The sequence below is a fragment of the Tupaia chinensis genome, unplaced genomic scaffold (genome assembly GCF_000334495.1).
Source record: "Tupaia chinensis unplaced genomic scaffold, TupChi_1.0 Scaffold149148_1, whole genome shotgun sequence".
Classification (NCBI taxonomy): Eukaryota; Metazoa; Chordata; class Mammalia; order Scandentia; family Tupaiidae; genus Tupaia; species Tupaia belangeri.
The window spans coordinates 1,222,324-1,239,577 of record NW_006208994.1 but is presented as its reverse complement, the minus strand read 5'-3'; the positions used below and the strand labels follow the sequence as shown (position 1 = coordinate 1,239,577).

The window sequence follows — 17,254 nt, the reverse complement described above, 5'->3', positions numbered from 1 at the left end:
TGTCTTTGAAAACACACCCAGTACTGGAAAAGAATAGTAATACTGGCATTTCAAAACTATTAATAAAAAAACTTGGAGTTAAGGATAGAAAGCACTTCAAACTCATCAAATGCAGCCCCAGTTTGCTTCCTGAAAAGGAGAAACAAACGTCTATAGCAGAATCATATTTATTTAATTCTCCCAGGTGTGGTGTGAGACAGATTTTGCAGTCTGTTTCAGAAGGCTGCAAGACTGGAGGGGAGGCAGGGGGAATAGTACCACCAAGCATAGGCTGTGTTATCGGGACGTGAGTTTCCTCAATAATCGAAGCCTCACTTCTCAAATTTCTAAGATAAAACTAACGATGCTTATCTCTGGTTTACTATGAAAACCAAATGAGGAATCTAAAGCCCTTAACCCACTTTGGCACATAGTGGGTTTTAAAACATTGAAAATTCCTGCTCCTCTTTCTCTTAAGAATCTGTGCTTGAGAATCAAATGGACCCGAGTCTGAGTCCTCCTAACTTGCTTTCTGTGTCACTTTGAGCAAGTGATGTTATCTCCCTGGACTTCAGATTCTCCATTTCGAAAATGGGCTAAGTCTACCTACCTTGCTAGAGTTGTTTAGAAGAGTAGGGAGAAATTATATAGATGCTCTGACACGCAGGTAACTGCATAGAAGACATAAAATGACAGAAACTAACTTATCGTGGCCTAAAGTACACTTTCAAATGTGGGTTAATATGTTTGTGTCTGTGTGCCTACTCATGTATATGTGTATATTGTATGTGCATGTGAGTATGTAGGATGTGTGTGTGTGTGTGTGTGTGTGTTACATACAGAGATGAAAAGAACTGTCAAGACATCCCTTTGTCCCTGTCACTAGCCACAACTGTGTAATGTGGAAACTTGAATTTGAATGCTGTAGAAAGTCACTCCTAACTGAACAGGGTAAACGAATTCTCTTTATTCCTTTCCTAGATGACACATATCATATGGATCCTTCCTGCACCCTTTTGAACTACATCTAAGGATTCTTTCATCTGAGAACTTCAAAGTATGCCCACTTACCTATGCATCTTAGTAAAAAATCTTCCTTTCTAATGCCCATACGTTAGGACAAATAGATAACCAAAATTAACTTATCAGGAATCCTGGCTGCCATTAGGGACACACAGTATTTGACCACAGGGGCTTAAGTTGGTTCCCAAGGGCAATTAGTTAAATAGCAGAGGATGAAATATAAGCTGGGGCTATTTTCTTCTGACAAACAATACATTAAGATTGAGATTCCAGTGAAAGCAGGTGTGAATTGTTGCCTTTCCAAGGTAGTATGACCTTGATTTCCACAAAAGCCAGAATAGTGCCGGTCAGAAATGCTGGTGCTGTCTGATCATGTTTTCTTAATTCTGTAGTCTGAGTAAAAGACAGGGGGTATTGTTAAATGTATTATGGGTTATATTTAGAGTTGGTCGAGTTGATTTATCACATTCAAAGGCCAGCCTCTGCCCTTGGATGTGTCCAATGTATAAATGTGCATCCCTGACCAGAAGAACATCTGCTTGAAATGCAATCCTCTTTCGCTAATGGACTCTTCAGAGTTCGCTGGAGGTGGAGGTGTGCCCTGGGAACAGAGCACCTGCTGGCTCCTGCCATACTCACAGTTCACAGTGACCTTGACTTGTTTGACATCTGCCGAGGAGACCTCATTGGCAGCTTTGCACTCGTATTTGCCTGACTGCTCTCTGGTGATGCCGAGGATCTCCAGATATTCTTCTTCTCCTTCAAATTCTCTCCCTGAAAAACAGAAGTTTGCATGATTGTTTGCAGCAGGTTGCCTCATTTTTCTTTTTAAAAGCAATACATCCATATGATTTTTCAATACATTTTCTCTGAGGTCAGATTCCACAGATGTTGCCCCCAACACCAAAGTTCTTGTGAAAATTATTCGGTGGCAAGTATTCTCAGGACTGGATGGGAACTGGGGGAAATGAGGCCCGGAAGAGAAAGAAGCCAAGCAAGAATGTAATGTAATGTAAGCTAAGTCCCATAGAGAGCATCTTGGCTCAGTGAATCTGAGAGGGAGCTCTGGGTACTGCACACGTCTCACTTCAAAGTTGTCCCAATCATGAGGCAGGAGCTGGAGTGTTTGTACGTCCCACGCCCCTCAGTTGTTGGTTAAGGTTTGGGGGCAAAGTGTGTGTGGGGGGGTGGAAGTAGGTGCACACAAGTTGTAAAGCACTCTTGAGAAGATGTAAGTAAGCACAGACATCAGCAGTTATACCAAGCTACAAGGCACTCTTTACACGGAAGTGGTTGTAAGAAGAAGTGGCTTCCTTTTGAGAAACCACTACCCTTCTTCAGATTGTGGAATTCTGTTTACAGGGACCATGTGCTAATCCTTGCAATTATGGTTTCTTTGTTCTGTATCAAACTATAGCATCATTGAGGTTTTTAGACCATGGAGAATGTGCTGCTGATGGCGTGTTTTGTGACAGACATTGTCACCTGGTGTAGGGTAAACAAAGCCAAGTATCAGTGGGTTAGTGGTTGGGATTAGGGATGGAGAGGAAATTATGGAAAGATTTACAAAGTTGGATGGATCCATTTTAGTAAATAAATCTCAAGATAGGCAAACTTGTCTACATTTCCCTCATGTGCAGTATAATTAATTAAATGACCTTTTACCTGAAGAGATGGCAAGAGAAATAAGGGAGAAAAAGTGAAGGGAGAGGAAAAGGAAAAGAATAAAGAGAAGGTAAAGAGGTGAAGAAGCTGGGCAGCAGAAAGAGCTTAGCCAGAGTTTGGCCAGAAAGAACTACAGATTTTAACTCCAGCAATAGTCAATCCCCATAGCTCCAGACTTCAAAATCCTACTGCCACATGGCTTAGGATAGAGCAGCTGGAAGGGGTGCTGGAGAACATTGTCCTGCCTCCATGATAGAATCTTGCTCCTGGTCATCTTATCCTAAACGGTACCAATTAATAGCTCTGCTCAAATGCCACAAGCTGTTTTTCTTTTCTGGAAATTCCCTGGTGGCCAAATCAACATAACAGCCAGCCAGCATGGAGACAAATTCACAGTCTAAATATGTCAGCTAAGCCTGTTAACTAGGCTCCCATTAGAACATAGGGCCTCTTTGATAACACTAACACAACTGTCAGGAATACTCCAAGCTTCAATTGTTCTATCAACTGTCAGCAACACTAGTTTCGAGAAAACTTTGCAATTCCAACAACAAATAAGTAATAGTGATATAAAATTATTTGGTTCTTAAGTTCCAAACATAATCTAGCATGTACTTCTGTTGAAAATGGTTAAAGATTAGTCTGTAGCACATTTATTGCATGTTAGTAATAAAATGTTCAATTTTTCCCCTGTCTATATTTCCCCTCTTTTCGTTTCCTACCTTTAAGCAAGTAATAGATCTGAATTTACATGTTACACAAGTGGAATATGCTATGGAAGAAAATAAGTCTCACAAAGGGTAATGAAGGGCTAGCAGGTGATGTGGTAGGTAAGGTGCTGGATCTCACATGGCTGAATCGGTGGTTTGAGTCCCAGATTCAGTGGCTTGAGAAATGGGAACATACATGTGTGTCCAAAATCCCAAAAGGAGACCAACGGAAAAGAGGTTGAGCCATGGTCATCTGCTTTGGGGAATGATTTATGGCTTTCTCTTCCTGCCTCTAACAAGTGGATTCACCCTATGACAAAAATCTTAAAGAAAGGGGTGGGGGTAATAGGTTATTTTATTGAATTAAATTGGCAAGACTGAGAATGGGAAAAATAGAATCTTTCCTGCATACTCACACCTATGGACTGACAGTCATCCCAACTATTTTTTTAAGAGAGATTTTTGCTCATTGGAGAGACAGAGAGAGACAGAAAGAAGAAATCAGCCCCTCAGGGGAGGGCTATGCCTCAATCCCTTTTCCTCCACTCTCCTCTTAGGATTTTGGGCACACACCCACATATGCCCATTACGACTTTTAAGCTGCCAGATCCAGGGCTTGAACCATGGTCCACTATAGTGGAGTTCAGTGATGTAACCATTATGCCATCTGCTGGTCCTCATGCCAATTATTTGATACTAAGAATCTTTTAGCTATTATTTAGAATATAAATACCCTGATGACTAATGGCAGCTTTGACAATTACAGTTTTTGTTTAGTAGGCTGAAATAGGTATAAGCTCATTAAAATCTTGCCTGCAGAAGTTGAATAGGCACTAAGATAGCATTATACATTTTAAGAATATTGGTAGGCTGTAATGAGAAAAAAGTTGATTATGATTTCGGAATGTTTTAGGATTTCTTATCTGCCCTCTCCCACACCCATAAACCTTATTCCCAAATGAAAACAGAGCTGTCAGTAGAATAGAGAGTACAGCCATAGAGATGACCGAAAACATTAAATTCATTTCAACTTGTATAAAACACCTAGAAATGATAGGTCATGGTTCCTACCCTTCATCTTGAATTTCTAAAAGAAGTATAACCAGTTGTAGAGAAGGAAAAGAAAGTGTAGCAGCTCTAACTGAAGTCCTACTTATTTCGAAAGATGACACCTCTGAGTAAATATTAAAACAAACAAGAGAAAATAAAACAATATTTATTGGATTTAGGGCCTGAGATTTTTAGATGCCAACCTAGATATTAATAATCACATTTGGAATCAGGCAGTGGTGTGGAGGTGATATAATGCTTTATATAATGCTTTATAAAGCAACCTCACACAGGAAGGCTTTGGGTTCACGTCTGGAGACTTTCCTGAGAGCACTGAGCCTGCATGTGTTCATCATTCAGGGCTAGCTAAAGCTGGTGGTGGATTGTAGCAGCAAGACCCTGTTGGGGATGATTTCTCTCTCTTTCTCTGTACATAAACTTAAAAGCAAAACAAAACAAAATCTTGGGTTAGCATCTAAGGCACAGTAGATAAAGTATTGGACTACAGAGCTGGAAGCCACATGCCAACCACAGTTTGAGTCCCCAACTTAGTTGGCCTGAAAATATGCGGCCTGTGTGCATGCGTGCCCAAGATGTTGATGAGCTAGAGGGAACTGGCATGGCCAAGAACTGTGGAGGGCTCTCTCATTATCTCATGCACATACTTGTGCTCTGTCATAAACAAGAATGAATGACAATCTCATTTTTTCCCTTATAAACAGAAAGTATTAAGTCGTCAGGAAAGTCATGATATATTTTTCTATGCAAAAATGCATCATGACTTTCTCAACAGCCCAACAAAATAGATTTTTATCAGATAAAATTTCAATCTCATGTCTCTAGAAAGTTTCTCTAGTACTATTTGAGGATGGGGGTGGGGGAAGAGTGGTTTACATGTAAGGCAGAGATGATTTTGCTGCAATAGCTCTTCACTCCAAAGGCTACCTCTTAACTCCAGCACACGATGTATGTAGCTGTCTCGCTACAGTGAGTCTCAAGGTGCAAACTAAATTCATTCAAGAGAAACTACATGATATTCCCTCATCTAAGCAATCTGACAAGAATTTAAAATATTGAACAACAACTCTTGACCTTCCCTATTGCCTTTTTTCCTTTATTCACTCCTCAAATCCTTCAGTGGAATCTCTTTCATCCCCTAGTATTTCTTGCTTGTTTTTTTCTACTCACACCCATGTGAGACTTTTCCCACTATGTATCACCTCTAGTAATACAATGGAGAATTTCTTATTAATCTGCAGAAATTTGATAGGAAATGGGAGGTTCTTTGTTGCTTGATTTTGGTTCCCTGGGATCCTGACTTATAATAGTCCATGAATAAACACAGTATTAGAGTGAGCTTGTTATAGGCTGAAAACTTGTGTCTCTCCAAAATGCATATGTTGACACTTATTTCCTAGTACGGTATGTGAAGTTTGGTTTTCTAGGAGTGATTACATCATGAGGATAGAGCCCCATTATGAATGAGATTAGTGCCTTTAAGCTGCCCTGTCTGTGGCATTTTTGTTACAGCAGCCCAAATGAACTGTGACACAACTGAAGTGAATCAAGAAAAACAAGTAGATACTAGAGTCAGATTCATATACTTCATATAGCTTAAGAGGCTAAGCTAAATATTGAAAGGTGGTTAAGTGTTTTTTGTAAAGAAGCTGGTATAAAATTCCACTCCTATTTAATGATCCTAATAGAGTGCCATTTATTGGGGAAGACTGGATATGCTGAAGACTCTGCTCTTGAAAGCTGGATGGGGCCTCTCTGGTCATGTCTTGAGGATGTATCAGCTGCATGGAGTTATTGTTTCAGAAAACAACAGAGCCCCCCCATAGACACAGGCAGAATATGAAGCCATTCTTCTCCTCTCAACAACTGTAGTTTCTTTTTTTGAGGCATGGAACACACCATGTAAGGCATGAGTCACTGAATTTTAAAATGCACTTGGCCTCTCTTGCTGTTCTCCCTTTGCCTCCATGTGCCTGTCCCCATGGGCATACCTTTTCTGTTGTTATTCCGTTCATTCTGACTAGCTGCTGTCAGCCCAAGGGTCCTACCACCGTTTCCTTGTACTCTCTCAACCTTAAGAAGACTGGCAGGCTGCAACTGATACATAATGTGGTGGGTTAGCCCTATGGCTACAAGTTGGGTCCTTCTCTCTTTCCTTTCTATTATTTTCTGCTGTTGTAGAAATGTTTACTTGAAATGCAAATTTCAGTATTTTGGTATTTTAAACATCTCAACCTATTTCCACAAGCTTGCTCACGTCGCTGAGTGTTATATTTATTCTGGGATCTAGTGTTTAGTTCAAATCTCCCTTTGCTTAATGTGCTTTTGTGTCTCCTGGCAATATTCAGCTACCAGGCTAAATAACTTCTCATCCTCCTCAGTGTATGCACCTTTCAAACTCTTGCATGTAATTAGCATATCCCCTCTTAGTCACTGTTTACTCAAGTTGTATATATTAGTTCTTTTAATATTTCTTCATAAGTCAGAAAGAAGGGCCTAGAGCTAATGGCAAGAGGAAAGTGTTCTCTTCTGTACTCCCTGATGCAAAGGCAAATCAGCCAGGAATAATTCCAATTAAAGTATGCCAGGTGCTGCCTTCTGAGTACAATGTCTTCAGAGTACATTGTTGTAACCTGTAGTTCATAACCAAAATGTTGATTTATTTAGATATCTAAGGTCAAATAGGCCTCTGTAAGCAAGCAGCCATTTGAAATGAAATATTTATGTGGTGCTTCTCGTTCTCTTTCTTTCTCTCCTCCCCTTCCCTTCATTTGTCCCTCTCTTTCTGGGTCTCTTTCTTCTCTTTCTCTTTCACCTTCTCTATATATCTCTCTCTATCACTCTCTGGCCTCTCAACCTCTCTCTCTCTCTTTCATACACAAAAACACACACATACACACACACACACACACACACACACACAACTCATTTATATGCAAGTTTTAACTCTTAGCTTTTAGGAAACAGTATGCACATTCACTGTCTCTCAGATATAGATATTTGTTCACTAAATGTAGCAGGCCTGTTCTTGAAATTTCCTAGGGTATGATAACCAGTTTATGATAGCCATAATAATAAGTTAAAAAAAACCCTAAAACAAAGCAAAGCAAAAGATATAAACACTACTCTGCTAGCAATCACTATCGTAGCTTTCTTTTTTTCTCCCTGTTTTTGAGATACTAAAAATACAATTTAGAAAACTTACTAAATTTGAGTGTTTCACAATTTTAAGAATGCCGACTTTCAATTCCAATAATAGGACATTAGAAATGGCGAACCATTTTCTCTCTTGTTTTAGGAATCTTTTAACATCTCAATAAAGCAATCTCTCACAGAAGGGAAGATGTGTTTGAAATGGAGTTAATATTCCTTTTATTTATCTAAGTTTGCATATTTACATTTAATAATATAAATATGTTTATAAACCTATTTGCTATAAACACAAATACACATACAGTTTAATGAATAGCAAAGAATGAGCATTTGTCTTGCTGGGTGTATGTATGTACATATGTTTGTATGGTTTATGTTTAGAAAGCAGAGAAGGTGAGCAAACGGAAGCTATGAACTTCTACCCATAAAAATAAAAGAAAAATGGATTGCAAATCAACGATGCCATTTGAAGTTTCCTGTGAGAACTTCAAATGCTGTAACAAGTGTCTGTTCTTAGAGCACATTTCATGCTTTCTTCCTTTTTTATTTCCTAAGGACATGCTCACCTATTCCTGTCTTGGCTTCCTTCCCTACTTTTCTGCACATCACGTTCTACACAAAAATACTAAGAAAAGGGAGAGAGAAAGAAACACAAGACATCTAGAAACGATGTCTGCAGTAGTGTCCTGTTTATATTTCCAGCCATGTCTCTCTCTGGATCCTTTGATGTTTTTGTTTCTCAGCTTCACATCCCACCTGAGAAATCCTTTAGTGTTTGACAGTGTTGCTGTCCAAAGGTTGCAACCACGTCTCATTCCCACTTTTCATCACCCAAAGGGAGGGATGAAGAGTGGTAAGTGATTTATGCTGGAAAGAAGGTGGGGTGGGGGCAGCCAGTTGCCAGGAGCAACAATCAGGAGAACATGGAGATACAGAGAACAGCAATACATTGAAGAGAGCAGAGAAATAAAAACAAAAACTGGGATATGTGATACAACGAGAATGATTTTAAAGAAGAGCTGGAGGAATGAAAATGAAAAGAGAGAGTTCTCTAAAGAAAGAAGCATCTGACTATAAAGATATTTGAGCTGCATGGTAGGGAAGAGGTGGGTTTTTTCTGCTGTAGAAATGTTCCCTATTTGAATAGTAAGACACAACAGGGTGTGGATTATGCAAATTGGCCCCGTGCCTTCATTGGCCTCAAAGGGTGTAGTTAGTACCCAGAAACCAGTGACAATCACAATGCCAGGGAAGATTCACAACTGACTTTGGCTCTAAGAATCAGCACAGGCCAAATGAGAAAGAATGTTCTGGCGTGATTTTTCCTGGCACCCAAAGAGATCCAATTCATTGTCATTTGCATTTTTTCTATTTCACATACAAAAAAATCAGCTAGCTGACATAGTTTGAACTCTGTGTCTAACTCAAGGCTGCCATCAACACATCATGTTCAGTCCTAAGCCATGGCTTTCTTTTATTGTACTTATACTAAACCATTACCCCCTACTTGGTGTCAGTTTTAGAATCTGTCCTGCCTTTCAAAATGCTATGCTTTAACTCAAAATTCCCTGTATTTAGTTCTCTGAAGGGAATTGTATTGAGAGCTATGGTTGCATTGTAAGGCATTATTACTGTAGGGACCACATCTGGTTTTGCTCATCACTGTACTCCAGTGTACAGGACTGTTGAAACCTACTAAAGTTCAAGAAATATTGTAGAGTGAGTGTTGAATGTCCGACCACTTAATGAACTCTTACAGTTAGGCACTATGTGAGGTGACTCAGATACGGTATCCTACTGAATTCACAACACTGTTAAGATTGCTAACAGACATGGAACATGTAGAAATATATGTTTAGAAAATGGTTATAGATACTGGAGACAGTATGGGAAGAGGGTGGGAGAAAGAGGAGAGTGTAAGGAAAGAAACGAAGGAGAAAAGTAGAGAGGCAAGACATTTATGGGACACAGAAATGGATTGCTTTCTGTTGATGATAACGTGTATAGTATCCTCAACTGTGCTGATATGAGGTGTATTCACGTTGGGTAAATTCACTTTACAAGCTAAGAGATGTATGGTGATTGAATGTATAAAATCAATTGTAAAAAAAAAAAAAAGCAAATATGGATTTAGAGTAGACAAAGAATTAGCCCAAGTTGGTGATTTTAGTGAGAGAGCTGAGGTTGGAACTAGGTCAATGAACTTTTGGAGTCCATGCTTCTAAATAGGCTTCCCTACTTTTATCTGAAGAATGCTGGGAGACGCTAGAGTTGGCTGACTCCTTAGCTTTCATAATCTGCTCTTTCTTCTGATTATAAAATGGGAGGTAGAAAGAAGGACATTTAAGGGATCGTCAGAAGAATAAAGTTTGGTTATAGATAAAGAAGGTAAAAAGGCAGTCATTTTTTAATGAGGTCCATTCCCTTTTCTTACTTATTTAGAATAATAAACGAGAAACAAAAGTTGGTATTTAAACATTTGCCTCCGGTCATTTAGTTTTTAGGTCTTCTGTTAGCAACATGTACATATTGGTGCACAAAAATGCCAAAATCCAGTAAAGGAGCTACAGAAGCAGTGTAAAATGGACTTAGCGAAGACTTCTAGGAAGATTTTTCTTTTTCCTGGAAGTTAGGAAACAAATGGAGAGAATCAGCTGGAAAATCATAAAAAAAATGCAGCAACCCAGTTACCACGGCTGAAATAGGGGTCTCCACACAGGAGAGTGAAGACTGTAACATGAGAGGACACATCCAGGGGTGTAATGTCTGGCGTGAGAACTCTGGACGGGCTACGGTAAGTAGCTCTACATCTCATTTAAGCCTTCCGTCGCCCAGGGTACCTAGTGTGACAGCATTATGTCATAATTTGTTTTTATCCTTTCTTTCCTTCCTTTCTTTGTGTTTTGCTTTCTTGGAGGACATAAGGTATGTAAACATGGAATCTCATGAAAATTCTATTTGTTCGATGTCCCTTTCACATGAATATTATTTGCTCTTGATGTCAGTTTCTTGGCACTAAGTGCTAACATATATCCTGATAAATTTCCCTGTGAATTACTGAGGAAATAGAGACGGGTTCTTCAAAACTGTAAAAAAAAAAAACCAAAAATCCATCATCAATGTGTTTGACAGTGGCTTCCTGGAGCACAATGGTGGGAAGGATCCTGAGGCAGTGTCTGGGCTCAATGGAAGACAATGTCTTTTGGGAGGGCAGAAAGACTAGGCCTTCTACCCCTGTGGTTTCTGTAGCCTTCTTGGTGTTCTCAGATGAGGAAATATATTTGAGGTACAGTGTGTAGGTTGGAAGCTAGTGACTTTCTGGGTATGAATGCTGTTTTACCACCTGAGATCTTAGTGCTTATTTTGGAGTAAGAATACAAGTTCCATTCTCAGTATAATTGGTATCAGCTTTGCTTGGGATATCTTGTGAAGTACTTTCTCATAGACACTAAGGAATATGGGATTGGTAAGAGATTTGGACTAATAGTGGATTTTGATGTGTAATCTACACGTCAGTGGTAATTCAGACCACCCAGGGAGGGGCTGCAGAACATCTATATGATATAGCATTCTGTCCTAAAGCAAGTATTCACTGTTTTGCTTTACTTGTATTATCCTATGGCTGTGGGTAAGAAGAGGTAAAGAGATAAAACTGAAAAGAAAAAAACAAAACAAAAACAAGAACGAGGGTCCAGCAGGTGGCTTATGGTTAAAGAGCTTGACTCCCACATGATAGACCGTGGTTCAAGTCGTGGACATGGCAGCTTGAAAGTCATGCTGGCAGTGTGTGTGTGTGTGCCCAAGAGCCCAAGAGGAGACTGGTGGAGACGGAATTGTGGTGTGGCCATTTCTCCTGGGGGGTGATTTCTATCTCTTTCTTTCTCTCTCTCTCTAGTGAACACACACACCCTATAATAAAAATCTCTCTCTCAGAAAAAAAAGAATGAAAAATAACATCAAAATAATAAGCAGAGTTTTTGAAAGAAAACAGTTTAAAAATTCCTGCAGGTGTTGATTTTTTTTCTAGATGATTTCCTAAATTAGGAGAGAGGCAAAGATTAGAACTGCAGGACAGAGGCAGCAGCAACCAAGACCTTTCACCATTGTCATCAGAACTGCTGGGATATTACCCAGACTGTCATTAGCGGTTCTGCCATGACTGAGGATTAAATATCAAGAGCGATGAGAGCAGCGGTTGCTGTTTTCAAGAGTCACATAAATCAATTGGCATTTTGTAAGTGAATGTGTTAAACTCAGCAGGGCAATCAAACTGTGGGAGGATTGCTAGGCAGAGTTTTGTGGCTGTCACGGAAGCCTGTGAAAGGTAATTAAAACAAAGCAGACAATGCAGTTGGGTCCTCCACCCTTTTTTTTTTTATTATTGTTTTGAATTTTTAACACATCTTGATGTTGCACACCTCATTTGGGCTCACCCCCAAAATCCCAGCTCCGTGTTGTCAGCTAGGCCCTATGCTGGATGAGCAGTTCGATCCAATTAAAATGGTTCTTGCTTAAAGTCAATATGTAAGTAATGAAGAAAAAGGTAAGGATGAGTCGTGGGAGAGGGACAGAAAAGAAAATTATTTAAACATGAAAAAAAGAGATGTTCTAGGAATTTTTATATTTATAAACATGAGATGGGCAGCCTTCCTTGGATTGCTCAGAGAGCAATGCAAATAATAGTGAAAGGTTTAGCAATTTGCTTCTTGGTTTTAGACCCAAATGTATGAGTTAGCACTTAACCCCAGCCATGTTAATTTTAGGTTCCTTACCAGCACCCCTCAATTCTCATCCAGGGTTTGTAGCCTTTCTGTTGATGCAGATTATCTCAGTTGGGAGGGTGTCCCAGCTCTGGTGTCAGGAGTGCACACCCAGGCGGAGCAGGAGAGAACAACAGTGAGCATGTGCCTGCTCCTGAAAGCAGTCACTCTCCCAAGCTGGGTCCACGCCATTCTGGAAGGCTACGAGGCCAGTGGGCCAAAGCTTAATAGGAAAACAGCAGCGATTTGTCTCCACTGCTATTTATGTTTCAAGTGCTCGACAGGCTGTCAGTGCAAGTGAGGGTCGCTAAATTTACTGCCTTTCAGATTACTGCAACAGTCTCTGACTTGACAAGTCACTTCATTTAAAAAGACTGCATGAGGATGTTTCCTCCAGTTCTTTTTAAATAAAAACAAAGGAAGAAGAAAAGTCATCCATAGAGGCTGAAGTGGTTGAAATGAAGAAAGTTTGTAAGGCTGTCTTAGCCTGATGGGTGACTTTAGAGGGAGGGTGCCATTACTCCTCTCTTACTAAAGTGACAAGTGCAGAGAGGGAAGACACAAAGATCTTGGTTTGACTCCTCTGAGGATTAGATGATATTGTTACGGGGTGGGGGGGGGAGTGGGAATCAGTGAGTTTTTTTTGTATGTTGAACTTCAATGCTTAAAAGACTTTCAGGTGGGGACCAGCAGATGGTGAATGGTTAGGTTGCTGGACTCCCACATAGTCGATCACTGGTTAGAGTCCCAGACCTGGTAGCTTAAAATTCATGTCAGGCACATGTGTGTGCATACCTAAGATCCTGAGGGGAGAATGGAGGAGAAGGGATTGCTGTGGCCATCTCCCCCGGGAGAGGGGTGATTTCTCATTTTCTGTCTCTGCCTCTCCAGCAAGCACACATTCCCTATAGCAAAAATCTCTCTAAAAAAAAAAAAAAGAAAAAAAAAGAAAAGGCATTCAGGTGGAGATTCCTTCCAAACAATGGGATGAAAATGAAGAATGACACTACGTACTTTATACTTTATTTCTTTACCTATTCATTTATTTCTGAGGTCTTTAAAAATCAGAAGAACATAATTATAGACAAAAAGAAGAAATTAATCATCTGAGGATGAAGAAGATGGAGAAGGGGTATTTGAAGGCTGAGTAAGATCAACAATTCAGGGGTCAGCAGGTGGCGTGGCAGTTAAGGGCGATGGACTCCCACATGGCTGACCATGGTTCGCAAGCCAGACCTGAAGGCTTGTTTTCTCACATTCCCTCTCTCTCTCATTCTGTCCCTCTTTGGTGAAATTAAAAAAAGAGAGAAAGAAAGAGAAAGAAAGAAAGAAAGAAAGAAAGAAAGAAAGAAAGAAAGAAAGAAAGAAAGAAAGAAAGAAAAAAAGAAAGAAAGGAAGGAAGGAAGGAAGGAAGGAAGATTGATTATGTAAAAACGAGATTGACAATTCACAGTGTAAGTTTTTAGTATAAAAAGGCCTAAATATTTAAAAATGTATATTGCCAGTAGACTGTGATCTGAATAGAGCATGATTTCCCAGTATAATTATAAAGCCACTCAACAAGTAACTATGGCTGCCATGTGCAAGCCAATCATTTAAACAAGCAGTAGAAGGAGCAGAAGAAGTAAAAGTATTGCCCCTAACTCTCATGGAACTTACATTTTCAACAGGAATAAATATAACCAAACAGCTCTGCAAGTCCTTGGCTCTCTTTCCCATCTTTTGAGAAATGGATTAAAGGCTTCTAAAACAATATTGGCACTTTATTTAGTAGTAGTTTCTTTTTTTAAAAAAAAAAAAGAAGAAGAATTTTTTAAACATTATTTATTTTAATTTGACCAGAGGGGGACAGAGAGAAAGAGAGAGGGAAGGTGAGAAAGCTAGCTGCCAGGTCTGGGATTTGAACTGTGATGAGCCACATGGAAGTTCAGTGCCTTTAACCACCATACCACCTGCAGGCCCCTCTAGTAGTAATTTCTCTTAAAAACTATTAATCATATTTTTCTTAATGAATTTGAACACTATTGCTATTTACAAGTTGGTCTATTTATTGATTCTATCCTTTTTTTTTAATTGCCAAAGGTGACATTCATTTGTCAGAGAGAGAGAGAGTATCCGCCCTCCCCTCACAGCGCGTGGTCTCCCTGTAATCTTTTTATCCTCCACTTCTGCATTCTGTCAGACTTCTAGGCATACACACACACACGCACCCTATGTGCTTTTCAAGCTTTTGGGGCCAGGGTTCAAGCTGTGGTTGACCATAAGGGATCATACTCTTTGTGCATGGCACTTAACCTTGTGCTACAGGGCTATCCCTAACCTGTTTTTTTTTTTTTTTTAATTCTTTTTGTTTATTACTGTGCCAATATCCTACTATTTTAATTGCCATAGCTTTATAGTACATTTTAATTATTGATGTGAATAGTCATTTCTCAAAATTTTTGTTTCCTTATTTTAACAAACCTTGGAATTATTTATTTATTTCAGTAAACCTTAGAATTATTTTATGAATCAAATAAAAATAATCATTTGGCAGTTTGATTGTATTTGCATTGGTTTTGTAGATTAATTTAGAGATATTTATCTTTTTAATGTTGATTCTTTCTAGCCAGGACTGTTATCACATTTAAGTCTTATTTATTCTTTATCAGTTTTTTTTTAAATCATAAGCACTGAAAATTTTATATTAAGCTTATTTTGATATATTTTATATTTTCTCATTTCTAGTTAGTAGGGTCTTTTCTGCCATTTATAACTGGTATTAGTTACATCTAGAAACACCAGAGTTGTATATTAATGCCATGAAGAAATAACTACTGAATTATCTTTTCCTCGTATTATGGCTGAAATGGTGTTGAAAACAATAGTCTATCCCATTTTGAAAAAGAAAGGAAAACTCTCACATTACTTACCAGAACACATTCAGACAGATCCAAAGGTGTAATATTAAAATTTAAACTGTAAGAGTACTAAAAGAAAAGTCAACGCAAAAGTTTGATAATACTGAAGAAAGGAAATAATATTTTAAGCAAGTCAGGAAAAACAGAAGCCACAAGGAAAATGAGATGTATTAGTTTGACTACATAAAAAGTAAAAAGTTCTTCATAACACAAAATCCTCATCAACTAAGTTGATATAAGATGAAAAATTTAAATATAATATATGTGATTTACTTTATATATCTATACACACACACAAAGGAATCAGAGCAAAAAAATCAACTTCCTTAAAAAGTCAAATTTTCAAAGCCAGTAGGTGATCTGTTTTGGAACACAGTTGTGCAATATTTACTAAAGCTGAAAACACATATGACCCTGCGAGTCCACTCCAATGGGCGGAGATGTCCACAGCAGTGCTGGAAGCGCCCCCATTGTCAACTGAGTAAAGAAACTGTCATACGTTTGTGTAATGGAATATGACACAACTAAGAAAGTTATGGGTGGCAACATGGACACTCTCTCAAATATAGCGTTTTGTAAACAGCATAAGACAGAATAAACACAATATGAATGCTGTCATAAGAAAATCCCAGAAAGGCAAAACTAACCTATATTTTCCATGAATGACATCTAACTGGAAAAATGATGAAACAAAGCAAAGAAAGGAGTATTCCAAACTATGTAGATATATCTAGTATTTGTTAAGTGTATTGTGGACAATGAGTTTCCCCTGCTTATCCACAGTTTCACTTTCTGAAATTTCAGTTACCAATAGTCAACCAAGGTCAGAAAATATTAAATGGAAAATTCCAGAAATAAACAATTCATATGTTTTAAATTGTGCACCGTTTTGAATAATGTGATAGCATCTTGTACAATCCTGGTCAGTCCTGCCTGGAATGTGAATCATCCTGTATCCAGTATATTCATGCCGTATACACTACCCATCCTTCAGTGACTTAGTGACTGCCTTGGTTATGAGATCAAACAATCTAGTACATACAGGGTTCGGTACTATCTGAGGTTTCTGGTATCACTTGGAAAGTATCTTCCGTGAATAGGGGGTGACTACTGTAATGTCATGCTGTTTATATACCTAGTTAACCTAAGAAAATCTAATTCATGTTGTGTAATACTATGCCATCTTGTAATAAAAAGATGTATCTGTCACAAAATTATGCTTTCTAGTAGTAAAAAGATATATTTGTCACAGAAAAGTATGTATAGTATGTTCTTTGTGTTAAAAAGTTGTGTATACACACCATTGAATTATCTTTTTCCCTTATTATGGCTGAAATGGTGTTGAAACTATAATCAAAGAACACACTTAGACAGATCCAAAGTTGTAATAATAAATGCATGTATGTATATATTTGACTTTCAATACATTCGCTTACATATACGCAATGTCTACACAATGTTGTTAACAGCCTTACTTCTGGATTATGGAATAAAGAATGCTAGAAGTGTGTGGTCAGGGAATTTTCCTTCATTTTATGCCATCCTATACTGCTTGAATGTTTGATAAAAATGATATATTACTTTCATAATGAAAGACTTTTTTGAAAATGGAATTGGATTTAATAATTTCAGTACAGGAGAAAGACATATTTGCCCTTGCGGCTGTATCCTAAGGGCAGGTTTCTTATAATGAAAAAGGAAATCTCTGAGATTTTTCTATTTCTGCCAGAAGGAAAGAAGAATTAGTAGGAAAATAAGACACCAATTACAAATGACAGGAGGCACAGTAGCAAGCAAGTTAATATTACCTAAAATTGAAGCAATTCTGTCATTAGGTGGACAGTAAGTTTTAACAACTGTATGTGGGCATTATCTGTTCCAACCTACCTTCTTTAGTGTCCAACGTTACTATTAAAGAGTCGTAATTGCAACCCCAGCCTACTTGGCCCCAAGGCAATGAGGCTTGAGCCTGGTGGATGGTTAGAAGCTCTTTCCC

The 17,254-nt window shown here is 38.6% G+C and overlaps 1 protein-coding gene across 1 annotated transcript in view; it reads right to left on the bottom strand.

Annotated features, from left to right (window-relative positions):
* Positions 1-17,254, bottom strand: part of LSAMP (limbic system associated membrane protein) — a 710,022-nt gene that overhangs the window by 49,842 nt on the left and 642,926 nt on the right. The window contains exon 4 of the mRNA XM_027769253.1: positions 1,642-1,776. Within this exon, the coding sequence (XP_027625054.1) occupies positions 1,642-1,776 (135 nt within the window). The remainder of the gene's footprint in view (positions 1-1,641; positions 1,777-17,254) is intronic.